General features: G+C 35.0%; 1 protein-coding gene across 1 annotated transcript; it reads left to right on the top strand.

Annotated features, from left to right (window-relative positions):
• Window positions 1-10116: 10116 nt before the first annotated feature.
• On the top strand, window positions 10117-21805 carry LOC133185400 (toll-like receptor Tollo). Its single transcript, XM_061320580.1, has 2 exons — window positions 10117-10401; window positions 17848-21805. The coding sequence occupies exons 1-2, from the start codon at window positions 10379-10381 to the stop codon at window positions 21401-21403; spliced, it is 3579 nt and encodes a 1192-aa protein (XP_061176564.1). The 5' UTR covers window positions 10117-10378; the 3' UTR covers window positions 21404-21805.
• The last annotated feature ends 435 nt before the right edge of the window (window positions 21806-22240 follow it).

The raw sequence follows: 22240 nt of genomic DNA, 5'->3' as shown, positions 1-22240 counted from the left end.
GTTTGTATTACATTGTGTTCATTTGACTCCCTGTTTAAAAAAAAATGATTGCAATCAAAGAGGTAGAATCTGACATTAAATAAGTTAAAAATTTGGTAGAACTTTCAAAAACATTCCACAATTAATATTCCTTAGACTTGTGATGAAGAGAATAAAAGAAAATGGAGTTACTTCCCTTTGATATAGGTTATCAATTGACTGGTAAATTATCTTGTATTTGGTATAGTTTAATGATTTTCCTAAGAGTTAAATATTTCTTTTGGTCAATCCGGATAATTTTTTATTGTAATTGATGTGGGTCAAAACAGCTAAGCACAACTTTGCCACAGGAACAAGTTTTTAGCTCACCTCAAGGAAGTTTGGGAGCTTAATAAATATGTAGTAACCTAGGCATTGGCATCCCAGGTTAAAAGTTTTTGGAGCAGTTTTCTTCTTAAGTATTTTATTTCTATGCCCTATATGATGCATGTAGTATGTTTCATTGTACCATTCAGGTTTTGGGTGCTTCCTATTCAGCCAATATTTCACTTAATCTGTGAATGGAGAGGGACATTTCTATCTTGAAATACTAAATAAGGAAAATTTACAGTGAAACATGAACATACTTTTTTTTTAATAAAATGCGGAATACAAGTTGCAGTGGCTAGTTTAAATAATAATTTTAAATAAATGTTGAAATAAATTTTTATACAGGTTGCAGTGGCTAGTTTAAAGAATTTTTGAAATTTGAAACTTACTATTATACTAATAAACAAAAAAAAAAGCCATTCGGAATTCCTAAGTTGTTCACTAATGCGTAATAAAGATAACTCATTCTTTTTTTATTACATCTCCCTCAAGTTTGTTTATTTAAAAATGTTGCTCATTGTTCAAAGGTACATGTATATGCAAAAAAATGTTATATATACACGTTATTATTAAGTGTCTGTCTCAGATAAAATCATGCAAAACTGTTCGCAAGCACATTTGATCTTAATCGTTAATATTTTGAATACAATTACAAACACAGAATATTTTGTTGAAATCTGAAGGTATGTGGTCCCATGAAGCGCCACTTATTTTTTGCTTCAGGGCTCGTATCTGATATCTTTTTTTAAAATCAATTCTTGGCCATTTTTTCCCTAAAATTAAATTAACTACAAATTCAGTTGTTAAATAGAAAAGCTGAGCTAATATAATTAAAATGTGTTATTTTAAATTTAAAATTTAACACCCCCCCCCTTATACATGTATATAGGCTACCTGAAATATCCATTTCCACGTGTGCTAGATTTAGCAAATTCTACCGAATTTCACAGTATTAAAAAAAAAATCCGTTATTTTTAATTTCACAATTTCTTTCACTCTTGAAATCTCTATATGTACATATAACCAAGAAGGAAACTGGCATTGCTTAATTTATCCCACAACTTTTATTACACACACGACCTGATACTTTTTCATGTTATCACTTCACATCGTTGTTGAAAGTGTATAAGATTGAAAGGTCTCTGATTTTTCACACCATCCCTGCCTTTAACCTTGGAATTTGTGGTTTTGACTCCAAAATAGTTTACTTTTGTTCCTTGGTCATCTACCACCTCTGAAACAAGTCTGGGACGTACAATGTAATTTAAGGTCAAATTATGGTACATTACTATTTCTATTCTGTCTACTGTCATGAACACTGCACGACTGAACGGAAGAGAGTTCACAAATCTCTCCCTCCCTCTCTCTGCGGAAGAGTTCACAAATGTCTCGATCCCTCCCTCTCTCTCTCTCTTTCTCTCTGCGGAAGAGTTCACAAATCTCTCCCTCCCTCTCTCTCTCTTTCTCTCTGCGGAAGAGTTCACAAATCCCTCTCTCTCTCTCTCTCTCTCCCTCTCTCTCTGCGGAAGAGCTCACAAATATCTCCCTTCCTCCCTCTCTTTCTCTCTCTCTCTGCGGAAGAGTTCACAAATCTCTCTCTCTCTCTCTCTCTGGGGAAGTTCACAAATCTCTGTGTCTCTCTCTCTCTCTTCGGCATATATGCCAGTCACAAAAGCGTTTATGAAATGCTATAAACAATTTATCAACGCTTGCTTTTTTTCTTTGTTTCCATGGCAAAAACTTCCCAGCATCATAAGAATACTAGATGATTCAATTGTTGAGTTTTGGTAATCCCAATTTACCTTTTGTCTATATATAGCTAATCCATACATATATACAGTGTATCTAAAAAACATCATACTTTGAATATCATTGACAACTTTCCATTTAATACCTTTCAGTCATTTATTTTTTTAAATTTGTACAAATTAAACTAATTGTTCATAATAAATCATAAAACGCAAAATTTTTCCATACACATACATGTATAATTCCAAGCCCTTGTCTGTTTATTGTTTGAATTTTATGACGAGAAAGTGCTGTCCAGTCAGATCGTTGTAAAATAATCACCATGGTTTCACTTTATTTATGTGCGATGCATAAGGCACTTATTCCAATATTACCTCTACCCACCGCGATTCTAGGTTTACTCTCAGAGGAATAATTAATGAAACATTTGAACGTTCAGCGAAGAATTTTTTCTACTTCAGTGTAGAATGTCGCGCTATATTTTGTCGCTAAATAATCATTTGCAGAGTTTAATATGTTTTCATCTCTATCAAATAAAGCATCGCCTACATTGATAAAGTCTGGGAATTGAAATTTTGTGGGGAAAAAAACGATGAAGAAAGACCAGTTTAATGCTGTGTTATCAAGAAACTAAAATGAATAGGTAACACATCAAATGTGAATAATGTAGGTGTTAAAATAAGCAAAGATGCGATAAAACTAATGAAAATACCACTTCAAACAAATTTTATTTGTCGCGTTTGTAATTTACTTTTCATGACAACTTTTCGGCAGTAAATACTAATCATCAAAGAAACCCAGTTTTCGTTTTTTAAATTTATTTTTTCCCCATGCATCCTTTTTCTTTCTTTTTATTGTTAATCAAAAAAGGGGGTCATAAAATTGAGTCTTTTTGACAGTGATATCTTTAGGCAACTAACGTGGATTTTTAGGCAGGTTGCTTGTTTTACTTTGAGCATCGTCGGATACCCGTGGGTGATCTCGTCTTTTACACATCGTCTGTGGGTATTCGACGATGTACTTTGAGATGTAACTATGAACGGTTCCCCAAGTTTCATTTCGATATACAAATGTAGATGCAATAAACTACAGAGACACGAAAATTCACCTATTTGTCCTCGATCAACCGAACAATTGAGGAAACATTGCAAAGAATTCATCGAACCCTTTTATGAGTTATAACCTAAAATTTTTCACTGTTTACATATAATTGAACATTTTTAAAACGAATTATCCTAGAGACATGGATCCAACTGGATATTGGTCTTCAACCTCCGACTTTGACATTCAGGTCAAGGTCAAAGGTCAAGGTTTCTTTTATTTTAAGAGATTCAACGCTTTTTATATCACTTTAATTAAAAAAAAGGTTTAATACTATTTTTTTTTTTTATTTCTTTTCCATGATATATCCGACTCTTGAAAGATACATAGGTTAAAAACTTAAGAGAGGTGGAAAGACCTCTAATAGTTCTGTGAACACCAGTCCACTAATTAGAACTGTCTAAAAGCTTTTATATATTTTTTTAAAATTTATTTTCAAAACGTAACTTGTGTTTGCTTGGCCTGACGCAATGACGTGGATTCCAGATGGCGAGGAAGACACTTTTTCTCCATTTTAAGTGATTACACACTTTTTCTCCATTACACCAAATACCAGCTTGCTTTTATCCAGCACTGATTCACCAGATTACAGAAAATTGCTCAATTTGGATCCCAATTTGTACCATACCATCCCCGTTGCCTGTCTAACTGGAAAATCAATATAAAACCACGACAGACAACAGTTTAGGGCTTTAAGAACCCTATCATTAAATTTAGTTTAGAAACAGACATCTGGAAATCTGTAAAACACATTTATCCCAGACAGATTTTTCTTTCTTTCTGTAAAAATTTTACTTACGTAACTTTAAAACAATACCTATTGACAGCACCAGTAAAATGAATCACTCCAAGTTTTGGGGGGTATTTTTTTTGCGTGAACGAACAGAAAACAAAGCCAACAAATGCTGCAAAATCACCCAACAGGTGAAATCCTTCTTAATCTCTACAGTTATCATTTAAATGTCATTGCCTTAAAATAGTTTTTTTTCTTTCTTTTTCATTTCTCTTTTCAAGTTCTTGTTCTATATATTGCATGCAGGATTTTATTTCAATTTATATATATACTAACAGAATATTTGCTATGTCTTGTTTGAACCATTTATCTGCAAAATGTGCTCTCTTGAACCACAAAGCTGCTTTGGTGACGGCACATTGTATACGAGAATATGTGTTCCATGCATGTATCTGCAGGTATTTTTTGTGAAAATGTGACCTCCTTCCAGACAGGTGAGAATGGGTTACCATTAACAAGCTTAGTGTGCTCTGTGCATTGCAATTAGGTACAGACACTTAATGTTATTAGGTATAGGAATAATATTTTTGGGTGGCCAAAAAATAATTCAAGAACCTGTGAACAGATCTAATTTGAATATGTACTTTAAAGTAATAATGAAAAGTGTGCCTTTCAGTTTTCAGGTCCGTAGGAAGCAATTTTAGTTGGGATGGGGGGTGGGGGGGGGCAAATATTTTCAGTTTGAAGTATCACCCCGATTCATCAAGCAAGAATTCATTGATCCCCCCCCCCCAAAAAAAAAAAATCAACATTATCACAAGCACAAGCATAAAGTAGCTACGATTTCTATAGTATACTATATATCGGCAAAATTATTGGGAGCACGCCCCCCCCCCTCCTTTCGGCCTTGCTTTTTATATCAATAATCTATTGACAAACACTACGGATCTGTGATTTTCGTGAATGCATGTATAATCTTTAGTATGCGTGCCGACCGCGGCAATATTTATTGCATTTAGCTGATGAACAGAGATAAAAAAAAGAATGAAACACTGAAATGCCACGGAATATCTTCTCATTAAAAGAAGTGCAATTTGCAGTATGGTTGCATGAATTACGTAATGCTTTCAGAACAAATTTTATACAACAAATTTACCAAAATGTCATCATTAAGAGTTAGTCATTGCAAGGAACGAGATGGAATCTTAAGCCAAACATTAATATAAAATCTCATTACAATAAATTGCCTCGCCGCTCACAACAATTGAATGTTGAATAAAAATGTACAATATTTCTCATTTAGTGATCCCCAGAGAGCTCATAGTGATCAATCATACAATGGCTTTATCAATAAAAGGGCAAGAAAATAATTCACTCAAGCGCTCGTTCTGTTTTGGAAACTCTGAAAACACAACCAACAGAACGGCTCTCTCGGGACAACAGTCGCCGCCAAATCCCTGATTTACATAGCGCCAAATGCGAACCGTTTATGGAGTAGTCGCAGAGCGGTTCATTTTCCTCCTTGCAAAATCTTCCAGAGCTAGGAAGGGTTATAAAAGGATCGTAATGTTGCATTCTGTTGGCATTGAGGGAATTCACTTGTCTGGCTTTTGTTGTTAAAATACAGTCATACATCACTTCCCTATGACAAAGATAACACAATCGATATTCATTCAGACTTAAAAAATAAAGACCTCGATGTCAAATGAAAAGAATTAATTAATAAAACATCAAGCAGGTTCAAATTACACAATTAGCTCCTAACCAAGGTGAGCACATTACACAGGGATTACATAATCTGCATGATCCTCTTCTCATCTGTAGGGTGAAAACGCTCCTTAATTCTATGAATTCGCATGCAGACACAATTTTTTTTTTTTTTTTTTTTTTTTAGAAACTTCGAATTCAAAAGATGCTAGAAAATAGTGAAAAAAAAGTTAAGGAACTCGAATTGCTTAAATTTCCTATGATATTTGCATGATTATAAACGAAAATGGAAGTACATATTAAGATATGTAAATGGTACAGTGTATATGTGTTCTTCCCTGGCCCCAATTAGAAGAGAAATGCAGATCATATAAATATGCTTAAGTCTGTGCACTAGTTTACTTGTCAAAGGTTTAAGAGCTATTGTGATTAAACTATGAAATACCCACATATTCATGATTATTAAAGGATAATATGCATGCAACAAAAATAAGGAATCGATTATCATGGAATGTCCTTTCAAAATGTTTTTGTTTTCAAGCATATGAGTAAGATTGTGAATTTACCCTTTTTTATTGCGTTATTTCTGACTCCAGATATTTTTTATAGATGCAGGGGCACGTTTTACAAAAGAACTTACGACTTTGACCAAAATTTTATTTTGCTTATAACTTTCTTATTCACATTAAATTGAAAAATGGTTTTACTCTTTTTAAAAGGAATGTATAGCAAGATATTTTTACGCTAGAAATTTTAAACAGAATCATTGCAAAATTTTACAATCAACAGGTTTTTGGTCTTAGTTAAGTTGTTTTGTAAAGCAGATATTTTCTACAAGAAATAATTGTGGGTTAAAGATAGCAGAGGTTGTATTATAAATCTAAAACATGAGGAGTTGGTAAATTTGACATTGTAGTTTTTTTTATTCTAAGTTGTTCTTATCTATATATGAAAATCTTAAAATATTTAGGATGGAAAACAAAATTATCTAATTATGACTGAGTATATTTATATACTAGTAACGTCATGTAAATTCAAAGATTACTGGGTGAACATTTTTTTAAAAACGTATGACTAGTTTGTAATCTTGCTGGAAATTCTGTGTTTACACCCTCTCAGCAAATTCAAAATTCAAAATGATAGTTAGATAAAAAATAATTTTGTTATATTTGAATTTGAATAAAAGGTAAATAGAATCATTAGAATTCATTTGTGGTTCGTCATGTACATATCTAGACAATGTAAATCAAGTCATTTCTATGTTGTTTAACGTCCCTCTCGAGAATTTTTCACTCATATGGAGACACCACCACTTGCCGGTGGAGGGGTGCAAATTTGGACCTATACTTGGCTCTCAAGGCCATTGAGCAGTGAGTGATTTTTTTTTTGTGCCAACACCTACTGCGACACGGGGCTTCGGTTTATACGGGCTCATTCGAAGGATCGGTTTCCACGTCCCACAGTGGGATTAGGACCCGCGACGTAAGGAGCAACTCCTTATTTTGCGAGTCTAGAGCAAACGCTCTGACCACTGCGGAACGCTCTCGAAACACCAGAGATGGGAGCAGGTGCATAGGCGGAGTAAGCATTTCCTGTTGACCGGTCATATCCGCCGTGTGCCCTATGTGTATTGATCAGGTATATGGAGTACTCCGTAGTCAAAATTAGTACAAAGCAATGACCCAACAAATGGTATGAAACGTGGCAGGCAAAATACGACCTAACGATATAGGTTTTATCTATAAACGAGGTCATTATGACGGCCGTATAGAATGTGCGGAAAGCTGATTTTAAACGGTGCTGTTGAAATCCTTGTTACATCTACTTATTTACCAGTAGCTTGCCTCGGTTTAAAACTTGATGCTCTTGCGCATTGTATTAGTTAGCAGAGATATGCAATTAATGTTGGGATGTTATTCTATAAATAAGGGAAGTTGACGATGGAAAACTGAAGTCATCTCGTTTGTCATACAGTTTAGTTATTAGTTGGCCATTATCCTCTATAGTTAGGAAAACATCCAAATTTGAAACAGATGTGTCAGACTCTGCACTGTCTTTGACTTGGAGTTCACTGGGATATATCAAGTCAACATATGAATGAAAGTAACTATTATTAATTGATAAAATGTCATCGATATACATGTATCTAAATGTTGAGTTAATGGCCACAACAAGAGTTTTTTCTTCTGTTTATGAGTTTTGTATGAGAATAAATTCTGCTTCATTGGAATATATTAAGATATAGTATCAGTATATCAGTGTCGAGTTTTTGCTCCGTTTTTGTTTAAATAAGGACTAGTAAATCATCATAGCTGTTTCAGCTGAAAATAGGTTGAAGAAAGAATAATGATTCCAGTATTATCTTCCCACAAATTTTTATTAAAATATAAAATTTGGTGTAATGACCAAATTTTATATTTAAATAAAAATTTGTGGGAAGAGAATACCATTAAAAAATAGTTAATGAATCAGTTTATATGATGAAACGATCTGTACATTAAATTGATTTACCAATGATATCAAATTAAAATTTTGATTCATTCAAGCAATTCTAAATCCAAACTGTCTATAACAAATTACAAAACGCAAAATGTTTAATGCAACCTAATTGGGATTATTACAGCTGTTGCCCTCACACCAACATGTTTAATGGCAATTAAAGTTTGTTTTGATTTAGCTACTCAATCAACAATCAATCTTTTTTTTATTGACAGGACCGATTTATTACCATAACAACAAACTAAGGCAATCTTCTTCCGCAGTTAGCTAGCTACAAGACATTTCACACTCATGGGCGGATCTTTGATTTTCAGCTTTACTTTTAAAAGAGTCACATTCTAGATGGGAAGGGGTTATACTCATTATGCTTATGTATAGGTATCTACCTTATGACTGGGTTTGAAAATATGATTGAAATACTAAAGAATGAACAACCCTCGATTTAACCCTATTATAATCTGTTGTCAAAATGCATGTAACACACAGGAAGTTCTTTTTGTTCATTTGTTAATACAAAGATGTATATAAGTTCTATTTTGTTTGTAGAAATTATCCAAATGCTCGAAATAATCTTTTTAACCGCCCGTTTAAAATTGATGAATTGATCACTGTTGTAACGAATCCGTATAATGGGGTGATGTAAATTTGCCTTTACAGATTAGAACTTTTTTTTTTTTATTATTAAATTTATTACTGAAACTTTAGATTTTAAATTACTGTTATCTAACAGAATTTCACTTGTAAATTTCACATTACATTATATTATTTTGCAAGACATATTGCCATAATCAAGGAGATGGACCAATCTGATGGAAGGACTTGTTTCCAATCCTTTGGATTTAATCAGTAAAATATGTTCAAAAATTCTGTACGTATTAGTTTTATTCAATTTAAGAGAAGACTTCAAATCTTTAATGTGGAAATCTCTAACTAAGTCATTATTCAGCCGATCTATTTTTGCTGACTTTACATTGATTGTTTAAAAATTTCCTTTTGCTTTTTAAACAGATTAACAATTGATCTTCACCTAAAATGTCGAAAAAAATTCCCGCTAAAATGTCCATTCACACCTTAAATTGTCCTGCGTCCATTGGATGCGTTTTTGCTAATACTGTGAAATACATATGAAATACATGTAGTATATATAAGTACGTACAAATGGCGAGGATAAATTTTCTTAAATAAAAAACCCTTATTCTAAATTTTCTACGCATATATTTTCCATTTGCAGAAAGAGTGGATATAGTGGAAGGGAAGGTGTGTTCCATTTTAAATCTGTTCGTTCGCACTTCAAGCCCTTACAAACTTCAACAATGCGACTATTAAAATTCTTGAGGTGTATGAAGTCTCTATTTTTATCTTATTGAGTGGGTGTCAAAGAAACTCGAAATTTAATCGGCATTTCTAATTTTTTTTTTTTCATTTTCACCTATTCAGTAAATTAAAAAGTGACTTTTAAAAAAAAAAATTCTGACTGCACTCCACAATCAGTTATAAATTTGTACCTTTAATTACTTAAAACCGCTTTTATAATAGTGAACTCTAGCCCTCTCTTTTTTACTTTTACTTTTTAAAGGAAATTGCAATTCATATTCACGAGAAAATCTACTGTTATGCATGAACATGTGTTGTGTTTCATACAAATGTAGGATATCCTTTTTCAAACTTGTGAAGATATTTTAAATCTTCACAAAAAAGTTTGTAATAAAAAAAGACAATCATAAAAAATATAACTACAAACATTTTGTTTTAAATTTTTCGAGTTAATATCAAGCTTAAAATGAACAATTTAACTGTTGATTGTTGTATGTGCTATGTTCACATGGTTATTACAACCAATCAGTTCACGTTATTATTCACTTGCTCTCCTTTCTCGCTATACATGCTGAGATCCCATCTTGTAAAGAGGCTGGTCCAACACTTCAAATTGTTTTATACATCAAGTGCAATCCATTCGTCTTACCACGCTACAAAGTAAAACGAGTCGCCAGCGTTAATTTGTTCGCAGGCGTTTTCAAGGCCTATTTTAAAGAATATTGTTTTTTATAACTGAGTAAATTTATTGATTAAGAAGGGTTTAATTTCCGGCAAGGATGAAAAACTATAGCCTGGGGACTTAATGATGTGACATTATCGAACAAATTTTAAACAGAGAATGCAGCCTGTCAGATGCTGTGAAATGTGCGTTAAAATTAGGGGGAAAAGAGAGGAAAGAAATGGATGTAATTTCTTCTGCTTTTTATGGATATTCGAATAATCAACATGTAAGTCTCAGTCTCTCTCGTTCTCTCTCTCTCTCTCTCTCTCTCTCTCTCTCTTTTCAATTCCTTGATTATTTCATTTTCTTTCTATTTTATTTTCTATTACATTTCATATTAAGAAAAAGACACAATTGTTGTCGACAAAACCTTACTTTACTTTTGAAGAATTACAATCTGTATAGTGTTATAAGAATTTCGGTGAGCACGTTATATTTATCAGTGAAGAGGGAGCTTTTATCTCAATAGGAAGATCTCTTACACCGCACCACTGCAGGGAAAACCACATCTTATCTACAAAAATCCAGTAGCATCCTTTACAGAAATAAACCAAAAACTATCTAAATGTATCATGTATTCCAACCGAAAAAAATGAAGAACTCTTCGTTGCTAGACAGCCAAATTATTTTCTCATGAATTTTTTAGACAGTTTTTCTCTGCTATTCTAAACAAAGGGTTTTCAGTTAGTCATGTTTGTTTATAATGCGTGTAAAGATTGCGATTCTTTACAGTGGAAGTGGTTTTCTGACAGGGAACATAACAGGAGTCAGATGGCCCTGGTTTGGCTTCTCCTGTGTTAGTGCTAATTAGTTAAGTTCCTTATCTCAATAGCCATGCTGTACCCACTTGTAAGAATATGAATGTAATTATTTCTTACTACGTAATTGGACTTGCAAACCTTGTTAACATGTACTCTTATAAGTATGTTATTGTGTAATATATATAAATAAATGCGTAAAAGCCTGTGAAAATGAAACATGCATTTCAGTCAAAATCAGCTGTGTTAAAACCCGAAGGCTTTAGAGATCATTATCCTGCTTGGTTGGAGGGGGCGTATATATGTTAAGGAAGGTACATGTATTTAAGGTCAGGTCAGGTATTTTTGTTCCTCAAATACACATCCCTCTATTCCAGGGGTATCTAGTACAATTAATATCCAGCAATGGTTGTATTTTGAGATATGAGATGGAAATGTATACTGAGCCATGTAATGTTATTGTAATTACTGGTGAACGATCCAAATAGAATAATAACACATGTGTTCAATACACATCTTTATCTAAAACTATATAGGAAGTGACAGACATCTAAAACACAAAACCAAAAAGTAAAGATAATAAATTTCCGGATATTACATCACATTTTCTTTTTTTTTTTGAATAGAAGATTAAAACATTTAAGTACATAGATTTGGCTAATTTAACTGTTTTTACATTTCACAATAATTGACGTAGAAGTAGCTTATTTGACTCATGAACTTGAGATTCACAATACACATTGAATGACTAGAATAATCATGACTAGAATAAAGCATATTTTGCTAAACCAAATAAAGTCACAGATATTGGATTATTTCACACACAACACATCCAAAGAATATTTTAAGAAAGCACATAATTCTTCAAGTATCCGGGCATTTTCACTGCACGCGAAGGCCTTTTGTTACCGGTCGGGACGGAAGATAATGGACTTTCTTGAACTGTCGGGGTTTGGATTTCTGGCTTCTCCTGACGGACATTCGGTACGTTAGGAATTTCAATTTCCTCAAGCTCCTCCTCACGCTCTTTTGGATCTTTCAGAACATCCTGATCGATATCAACTTTCTTGAAGTGGGACGAGTTTCGTGTTACCCTGCGACCTTCTCCTTCTGCCGTGATCTGAGTTCCATGTTTCTGTGCTACTACATAAGGTGTAGTGTTGAATGGAGTCGAAAGCTTGTTTTCCTTTGGAACCTTTATTAGAACTGTGTCACCTTCTTTCAACAAGGATTCTCTTGCTTTGCTCTTTGTATCTGCATAGTATTTCATTTTCTCCTTGGCTTGTCTATCATTCTTGTATACATCGGTTCGCTTGTCCTTCCTTTCCACCATTTCAGGTAGTTTTGTCTTCATTTTACGGCCTAGTAGTCCTTCTGCTGGAGACTGACCTGTAGTACTATGGGGTGTTGCCCGATAATTTCTAAGAAATGTAAACATCTCCTGTTTCCAGTTTTTGCATTCTACGTTGGCTGTTTTAATAGCTTTACCAAGAGTGCGCATGAATCTTTCAGCCTCACCGTTCGCCTTTGGCCATAATGGCGTGATCCTCCTGTGCTTGAAGCCAAGATATTCTGAGAACTTGCTGAACTCCTGACTTTGAAATGGTGGGCCATTGTCTGTCTTTAGCTCTTCCGGTATTCCAAATAGCGAGAAGACCTTGTCCATTACTGGTATTACAGACTTCGCTGAAGTAGATCTTAGTATCTCAACCACTGGATATCTGGAGTGGTCATCAATCATGACTAGTACATATTCTCCTGTCGGAAACGGACCACAAAAATCAGCTGATACCCGAGACCATGGTGATTTCGGTATTTCTGTCATTTGAAGCGGTTCCTGATGGTTTGTGGGAGTAGAAGCTAAACAGGGTACGCACTGTTTACAGGCATTTTCAACTTGTTGGTTAATTCCAGGAAACCAGACTTTGTCACGTAGAAGCTGCTTGGTTTTGACCAGTCCTTGGTGTCCTTCATGTGCTAGTGCTACTACATCCTGTTGAAGGGTGATTGGTATGACAACTCTATTTTCAAATAGTAGTATGCTGCCATGTTCTGTTGGTGCAATAGTCAATTTGTCACGAATGCGAAGATACGGTTGGACTCTAGCATCTTTTGGGGTTGACTTCCACTCTCCTTTCAGCATTCTTGATATTACTTCTTGAATGATAGGGTCTTTGTTGGATGCATCAGTAATCTGGGTAAGTGATAGTGCTTTTGGCTTTGCTGAAGACAGAACAAAATTCAAGTATTCCTCTGCTATCTTGGAGTGTCGGAGTATGTTCTCTGATTTCAGAGGGTGCCTGGAGATATAATCAGCTGGATTTCCTTTCCCGGGACGATATTCAACAGTAAAGTCATATGGCTGTAATCGTAACCTCCACCTTTCGATCCTGGCTGGGGGTTTGCTTCTTGGATTATTGAAGATTATCTCCAGGGGCTTGTGATCTGTAGTAAGTATGAATTCAGCACCAAATAAGTAGAGATGAAAGTGTTCAATTCCCCACACTATGGCTAACGCCTCCTTTTCCGTCTGGGAGTATCTTGTTTCCACGTCAGAGAGAGCTTTGCTTGCATAGGATATGATCCTTCCCTCTTGAGTGAGTACTGCTCCGAGTCCCACTGGACTTGCATCAACCAGAAGCTTTGTTTTCTTTGCAGAATCAAAGTAGGCCATAACATCAGTAGTTAGTTTATCCTTCAGTTCATCAAATGCTGATTGTTCTTCTTTTCCCCAATGCCAAGTAGTTTTCTGGTGAGTGAGAACACGTAGTGGAGCCACAATTGTTGCAAAGTTTGGTATGAAGCGAGAGACATAGTTGGCTAATCCCAGAAGACTACGAAGTTCACCTGCATTTTGTGGAGCTGTAGCTGATTTAATGGCATCTATCTTCTTTGGGTCTGCTGACATCCCTTCTGCACTGAAGTGGTATCCAAAGAATTCTACAGAGTTCTTGTTAAATTCACACTTTGACTTGTTCAAGGTTATGTTCTTCTCACGTAACCTCTGTAGTACCTTCTTGAGCCTTTGATCATGCTCCTCTTGTGTTTTTGCGAACACAATTATATCGTCACTGATATTTCGAGTGCCTTCTAGTCCCTCCAAACAGTCTCTGATAATAGTTTGAAATTTTTCTGCAGCACAGCTGATTCCAAATATCAAGCGTTTGTACCTCCGTAGACCAACATGCGTAGTGAATGTTGTTATGTTTCGTGATTCGGGTGCTAGTTCCACCTGATGATATCCTGAGTTGAGGTCCAACTTTGAGAATACACGAGATCCATTTAGGTCAAGTATGATGTCATCTATGGTGGGTGTAATATGCCGTTCTCTCTTGATTGCAGTGTTCACCTGCCTCATGTCAACACAGATCCTAATTTCCTCTGGCTTCTTTGGTTTAGGGGCTACCACTATAGGGGAAACCCAGGGAGTGGGTCCCTCAATTTTCTCTATAATATCAAGTTTTTCAAGTCTCTCTAGCTCAGCTTCCACCTTTTTCCTCATGTGAAAGGGTATTCTCCTATGCGGCTGTGCGACTGGCGCTTTCGTATCATCAACATGTATCTGTAACTGTAGGTCTTTTATTTTCCCAATGCCTTCAAATCTGTCCGAGAATTCATCAATGATCTGTTCAGTTCTGGACGGCGTGACTAAACGAATAACTGGTATGACGTCCAAGTCCACTGCAGTCTGGTAGCTGAGAAGTGATCCATAACTTCCTTTCACAACATATAGTTCTGTAGTTGTCTTTGTACGGTGAGTGATAGATGAAATTTCAGTTCTGAAACTACCAACTAAGTCTATTGGCTTTTTGGATCCATATGCGTAGACCCTTGTACCAGTATGATCAATATTTGGACGTTCCTTGAGTTTGGCAAAACAAGTTTCATCAATTATGTTCACTGTTGTTCCAGTATCAACTAGCATTTCCACGTCTGTGCCGAACATTCTTATTTTGGTTTTTGGTTGCTTACTGTTTCCCTTAGGTTTGTTGATATGAAAGGAATATTCGTCCTCAGAGCTCGACACTTCAGTTGTTGTTGTTTGGAGTTGTTTCACCATCTTGGATTTGCACACCCTGGCGAAGTGATTCAGTTTACCACATGATCTACACTTTTGGCCTCTAGCAGGGCACTGTCCAGTATGAGGATATGGTCCTCCACAATGATGGCATGTTTTCTCATGTTTTCGTCGTTCTGAGTTTCCTCTGTTTCTACATGTTCCTCTTTGTATACTTCTGCCTCTCCCATTTCTGGTCCCTCCTTTGTGTGTTTGCTTTCTACGTGAGTTATCTGGGGGCCTTGTCACTGCATTAACCAGTGCCGCACCTTCATTTTCGATCCCTGTAGCTTGTGCATCACTAATTTCAAATGATCTTGCAAGCAATAGCAGTTGTTTCAAATCAATTTCGGATTCACGGAGTGCTCTTCGACGAAGCCTTGAGGAACTGCATGATTGAATAATTTGACTCTTGATTTCATTTTCGACGTTAGTAAACTCACACGTTTCAGCCAGCTTCCTTAGGCGGGTGTGAAATGTGTCAATGGATTCACCTGTTTCTTGTTTTGCTTGCCGGAATTTGTAAATGTCATATTCCTTGTTTCTTTTTGGGACGAAGTACGTGTTCAAAGCATCTACAGCTTGTTTATAAACATCTTCCTCACCTTCCGCGAGGGTCAGTGTTGTGAAAACATCATGCACCTCCTCACCTGCATAATGCAACAATAAAGCCTTTTGACGCTTCTTATCTGTAACGTTCATAGCAACAATTAAATTTTCAAAACGTTCTTTCCACTTTCTCCATCGCGTCGCCGTGCTTCCTTCTGCATGAAGTACAAATGGGGGAAACTGGGGAAGTGCCGCCATTTTTCTCATGTGGATCACACGTGGAGCGAAATTGCAAATCGAAAGTTAATGTTTATTGTTAAGTCACTTGCCGACCTGGAATGGCGTATTGGGCGATCCTCAGGTGCGCGTTTTTTGAAGTCTCCGTCCTCGTCGCCAATGTAATGTTATTGTAATTACTGGTGAACGATCCAAATAGAATAATAACACATGTGTTCAATACACATCTTTATCTAAAACTATATAGGAAGTGACAGACATCTAAAACACAAAACCAAAAAGTAAAGATAATAAATTTCCGGATATTACAAGCCATTCCTTAATTATCATAAAAATAAATATTATATGTTGAATTATATCGAAGAGGTATTGTCATCCTATGGAATAAAAACATTTTTCTATGTACTGCGAAGAAAACATATTGTCCTCCTACAGTATTTCTAGAAATATTTGGAAGTAGAGATTACATCAAAAATATTTATTGACATTTTTTTTTTAGAATGACAATATATTGAAATAAGCGAATTCTATTTCCATTCATAATTTTTGACACCCACGATTTGATGATTAGGTTTAAACTCTTTTGAGATTTAAATGATTATTCATTCCCCTGTAAGATCTATGCAGGATACACGTGTTCAGGACAGGCAAAGAAAATCTTAATAAAAAGGTATGTTTACGGAAGAGAAAACATGTCTTGAACATAGATAATTTAAAATGAGGAATGCAAGCTTTGTTTTAAAAAGGAAATATTAAAAAAAATTGCATGATATTGTGCAAGTTTCTTACATGTAAGCCTACACAATCTACTGGTATGATAAGTCAAGTTTGTGAAAGTTTTATTTAATAAAATTGTAATAACAGCTGAGAATATTACCAAGTATATTCATGGCGTTCTGTATAAGTATTTTGCCTCTAATTGATATTTTCAAAATTTTCAACTTAATTTTAGCTTTTTTTTCAATAATGAAGTTTGTCACAAGATTTTAAACAAGCGTCTAGTGTGTGTAGAGAAAAAAAAAGACTTTTCCCTATGCCTGAAATATGAAGAATAAACGTTAGAATATTCAATAAACGTTAGAATATTTAATAAACGTTAGAATATTCAATAACAGTCATATAAATTTAGAGATATTATCAAAATGTAGTAAAACTTTCAATAATATTTACAATTTATATATATATATATATATATATATATATATATATATATATATATATATATATATATATATATATATATATATATATATATATATATATATATATATATATATATATATATATATATATATACTGAGTAATGAATGTAGTACGAATAATATAATTAGATGTTACAAATATGATTCACGGTCATCATAGTCATGTTTAAATTTATAAATACATCCGACATTCAAACATGAACATGAAGCAGTAGTATGTTTGTACAATGTATGTGTAATATTTTCAGTCATTTCGTTAACTTCGACAGGGAATCTATATGTACTAAATTTTGCTCTATATGTACCCCTCGAGATTTGAGCTCGTTCTGATACTTTTCTCCAAAGCATATTTGAGTGGGGCGTAAGTGCTCAACAAATATGAATAGAATGCGTAAAATATTTAAAATATCTTGCGATTGAGTCAATAATTGATTGAACAGAGGGCGGGGTCTTTAGACATTTAAACGATTTTACGTTGGCATAGAACTTTTTAAAAAAATACAAACCAAAAAAACAAAAACAAACTTTTTTCTATAATATAAAGAAAAGAATGAAACATACTACTTCCGAAAATAAGAATAGATACAGGTAAGTTAAATTATTTGACACCTTGAGGGAATTAACCATTTAACCTATAAGAAGTTGCTGTGAGTAACTGTGTCAGAGGGTGAAAACTGCATGGTGAAGGATTTATGCACAGTATAATACATGTTGACGTTCTGCGATGTTGAAGTTGGATTGGCAAATACAAAAGATGTCTTCATGTTCATGTATATACAACTAACAATTCTATCATGGATTTTCTTTGCATTGAATTGGCCAAAAATAAAAAAAAATTACATAAAGATTATTTGATTTTTATTTCACAGGGACCACTTTGTCCTGGTATGGGGCATTCTAATCATTGCTGGGTTCACGCAAAGTGCCGATGTTTTGACGGCATATCCATGCCCAAGACAGTGCAACTGCTACCAAGGCAAAGTAGACGAGGAGGTCGTAAGTGTTGTCTGTCGACTGGACTACATCCACCCCACCGCTAACTTTTCCGTCATTCTTACCCAGATCACCAGTATACTGTATATCATGTGTACTTCTGAGGACGTTGTTTCGCATGTGCGTGATAATATGTTCAGTGCCCTCACATCTTTCATGGGACTAAGCATAGAAAATTGCAGAATATCTTATATGCCAGAAAATTTTTTGTCCGGAATGCAGTCTCTCGAACAAGTTGAAATCAAATCAACTGGGACGCTGGAGATGGCTAGTTCTGTATTTCATCAAGTACCGAAACTAACTCACATAACGGTTACCTCAAGTCATGTGACCAAAATGCCAGATCTATGCCTCTCTTCAAAATTGAAATACGTAAATGTGACAGATAACGATCTTCAATCAATGGAGTCTACCGGTGTTATATGTGAAAATAAAACTGTTTTATCAAAACTGTCCACTCTAATTTTGGACAAAAACTCCATCTTTAACATCTCATCTGGTAGTTTGAAAACCATGCCAGATTTGAAGGACTTGCGCATTGCTGACGGAAACCTCGTGAATTTAGAGGCAGGAGCATTGGCAGATGTAAAAAAGTTGGCATACTTGGACATTACGAACAATTTCATTTCTGAGGTACCGGTGTCGCTGTTTGATTCTAATAATGACTTGAAGATATTAGGACTTGGTCGAAATCCTTTGGGATCTGTCCAGAAGGATTTATTTTCCACCCCTGTAAAATTACTTGTTTTAACTCTTGACTATTCAGGCCTCAGTGATACAATTTGGGATTCATTATCTACGCTTCATAAGTTGAAGGACCTTCAATTACAGGGGAACTATATAACTTCCCTGAACAGGACTGTGTTACGGAACCTTAGTTCTTTGCAAAACCTGGACCTCGGAAACAATAGCATTTCAGATCTGTCAACTCAAGTTTTTCAGCACTTGCTTCAATTGCAGTTTTTGCATGTAGATCAGAACAATTTATCAGTGATAAGAAATGGAACCTTTTTTGGACTTCAAAACCTTCTTTCTCTAGATCTGCATGGAAATCAAATAAGTTCTATTGAAAAAGCAGCATTTACTGATCTAGAAGCTCTTACAGAACTTGATCTTTCATATAATGACCTCGGATTGGTGCCTGATTTCAAAGGACTGAAAATGCTAAAATCACTAGACCTTAAATCAAATAAGATAAAATTACTGCCTTCCGATTGTTTTAAAGGGCTAAAAAATCTGGAAAAATTAGATCTCTCAAGAAATAGAATAGGTGGAACTGTAATGGAAAAGTCCCTTAATGTACCTAGTCTTAAATCCCTCGATTTGTCTTTCAATAAAATATGGGTAGTTCATAAGGCCACGTTTGAGGGACTCAAAAACTTGATGACACTTTCTCTTCAAAATAACTCATTAGAAAACATTTCCATGGTTTTCCAGGATTTGTCAAAACTTACATCCTTAGATTTAAGCTCCAATATGTTGTCAACTAAGTTAATGAGTGGAATGTTTCCCAAAAATATTGAAAATCTTGATTTATCTTACAACAATTTGAAAGATATCACAGAGTATGCCTTCTACAGTTATCAAGAGCTTCAGAAGCTCTCTTTAAAAGGCAACAAATTATCGACACTTGCAATAAACGATCTCGCCATTCCCATAAAAAGAAGTAAAACAATGATGGTTTATATCTCAGAAAACCCATTCAGGTGTGACTGCAATATGATCTGGTTAAGGAAAAAAGTGAACGAAGTCAGTATGGATACCGGTTTCCCGGTCGTAGGGGACATGTATCTTCTTCAATGTCACAGTGGCTATCGGATTGATGCACCGATTCCACTTTACACCGTACAATCAGACAACATGTTGTGCACCTATGAAAAAGAGTGTACTGATAACTGTTTCTGCTGCGATTTTGAGCCTTGTGATTGTATGTTTGTCTGTCCCCCTGGATGTTCCTGTTACAGCAGCTCAGACTTCATGGCAATGCATTTTGTTCAGTGTTCAAATCGAGGTCTTACAGAATTACCATCTAATATTCCGGCCTTGACAACAGAACTTTCTGTAGATGGAAATAATATTTCAGAGATTTACTCTCGAAGTTTCGTTGGTCTAATATATTTAAGAGTAATACACCTGGATCACAGTGGTGTTACAACTCTGGCAAACTTCAGCTTTATTGGACTATCTCAACTGAGGGTACTGTACTTAAACAAGAACAACATCCAAAGTATTACTGATGGGGTTTTCGCCAGACTTTGGAATTTGACGGAACTCCACCTTGAATATAACAAAATTTCATACATAGATAAAAGTGCTTTTTCTTCACTGACATCAATTTCTGAACTCTATCTGGACCACAATCTATTAACAACTCTTCCAGAATCAGCATTAAAACTGTTTTGGGGCTTGAGCAAAATGACTCTTGCAGAAAATCAGTGGACTTGTGACTGTAATTTCATGGTGGAATTTCTGCCAGTTTTGACTAACAAATCAGTGATGGTTTCTGATTATAACAATTTGTATTGCATAACCGAAGATCTCATTCGGAATGTTAGCATTAAAGACGTGAAATCTGAAATATGTACCAACATTACATCAGATAAAGTAACAGTGATAAGAAAACCGAACAGAATTCAAAGTTCCCAAAGTATTTTGATCATTCTTGCAGCTATTGCTGCTTCTATAGTAGTGGCAACCTGCGTTATTGTGCTTTCGATTTGTCTCTGGCGACCTAGAAGTCCATTTTTTCGTTGCAGTTGTAAATGTCGAAGCGAAAAGGGAAACGTAGGAGAAAATGACAAACTTTATGATGCTTTCCTTGCTTACAGTCATAGGGATGATGATTACGTCACACGAGAATTCATTCCACGTTTGGAGAATGAACTGGGATATAAGCTTTGTGTGTATTACAGAGATTTTCCAGTGGGTGGAACTATGGAAGAAACAATCGCGTGCAACATTGACAGATCTAAACGGACGATTTTACTGGTGTCTAAAAACTTCAATGATCATGAATGGAAGAATAGTGCATTTTACAACTCATTTCAAACTCTTTTTCGAAGAAATAATAATCTCATAATCGTTCTTTTGGAAGATCCGAAAGGGATGAACCTACAAAGAAATTTAAATGAACTTGTGAAATCTCATTCAAGTACAGTGGTAAATTACCATGACATGTGTTTCTGGGAGAAGCTTCGCTACATGATGAATCCACCAAAACAGACAATCATGAGGAATAACACCCCCGATATTATTCTCAATCATAGTTATTCTCGCCAAGATGAAGACGGATACGAAACTCCCATTTCATCGTCTGCTAGTCAGACGGAAACAGACAAATTTTCCGCATTGGAGAGACGCTCGCTGGAAAGCTTAAACAATATTTATGAAGAAATAAGGTCTTCAAAACTATCTGACATCAGCGATGTATAGTCACTGCCAACATTACATGGTGCATGCACAAATATTCGTACTTGCCAATGATTTTAGGGCTTAATTTTTATCATTTATTTTATTTTTTAAATATTTTTTTTATATATATTTTAAGTATTGTTATGATTGACACAGTAGGCTTATTATATGCTAATGGATTTATAGCCTTAGCCATTAAGGGCTCTAAATTAAATGTGCAATGAAATTCTAGTCTATAAATATACAATAAAATAATTTATATTACACTTCTTGCTTCAATGCGAAAACAATTTGGACTTGCAAATGCATGTCTATATACGAGAAACCAAATTTTTCATAACATATAATGTATTGAATGTTTTCACCGATCTACTGCATCAAAATTATGAATATTGTAAAACAATAAAATTCAGTATCATTACAGTTTTGGTTCTACATGTATAATTGGGAGTTTTTGTTCAAAATTTAACTATATAGTTGCAAGAAACAAGAATATCAGCTGTCTCGTTTAAAGTCGTCATTTCGTACGTTCTATGGTCGATACTATGACCTTGTCGGCAAATACAGTTTGTCATTGGGTCAGATACTATGACCTTGTCGGCAAATACAGTTTGTCATTGGGTCAGATGCCGACTGACGTTTTTCATACTAATTGTTACTCCATAATTTACACACTATATTGTTGACGGATTTTCCCGTTACTACCCAATCATGACAGGGAGCACACGGCGGGTGTGACCGATCGGCAGGGGATGCTCACTCCTCCATGGCACCTGATCCCACCTCTGATGTTTTAGAGGTCCGTGTTTGCTCTACACCAAAATTTGTATTGTTTAAGGGACTTTTTAGCTTGAATAC

This window comes from Saccostrea echinata, unplaced genomic scaffold (assembly GCF_033153115.1).
Source record: "Saccostrea echinata isolate AGI-Se365-2 ecotype Australia unplaced genomic scaffold, CSIRO_AGI_Sech_v1 ptg000012l, whole genome shotgun sequence".
In the NCBI taxonomy this organism is placed as follows: Eukaryota; Metazoa; Mollusca; class Bivalvia; order Ostreida; family Ostreidae; genus Saccostrea; species Saccostrea echinata.
This window is presented reverse-complemented; position numbering and strand designations above follow the sequence as displayed.

What these genes read in the sequence shown, in the direction of transcription:
- LOC133185400 (XM_061320580.1), top strand. Translation starts at nt 10,379, where the DNA reads ATGGATATTCGAATAATCAACAT. An exon ending in GATATTCGAATAATCAACAT is followed by an intron (nt 10,402 to 17,847) that starts GTAAGTCTCAGT and finishes TTTATTTCACAG; the next exon opens with GGACCACTTTGTCCTGGTAT.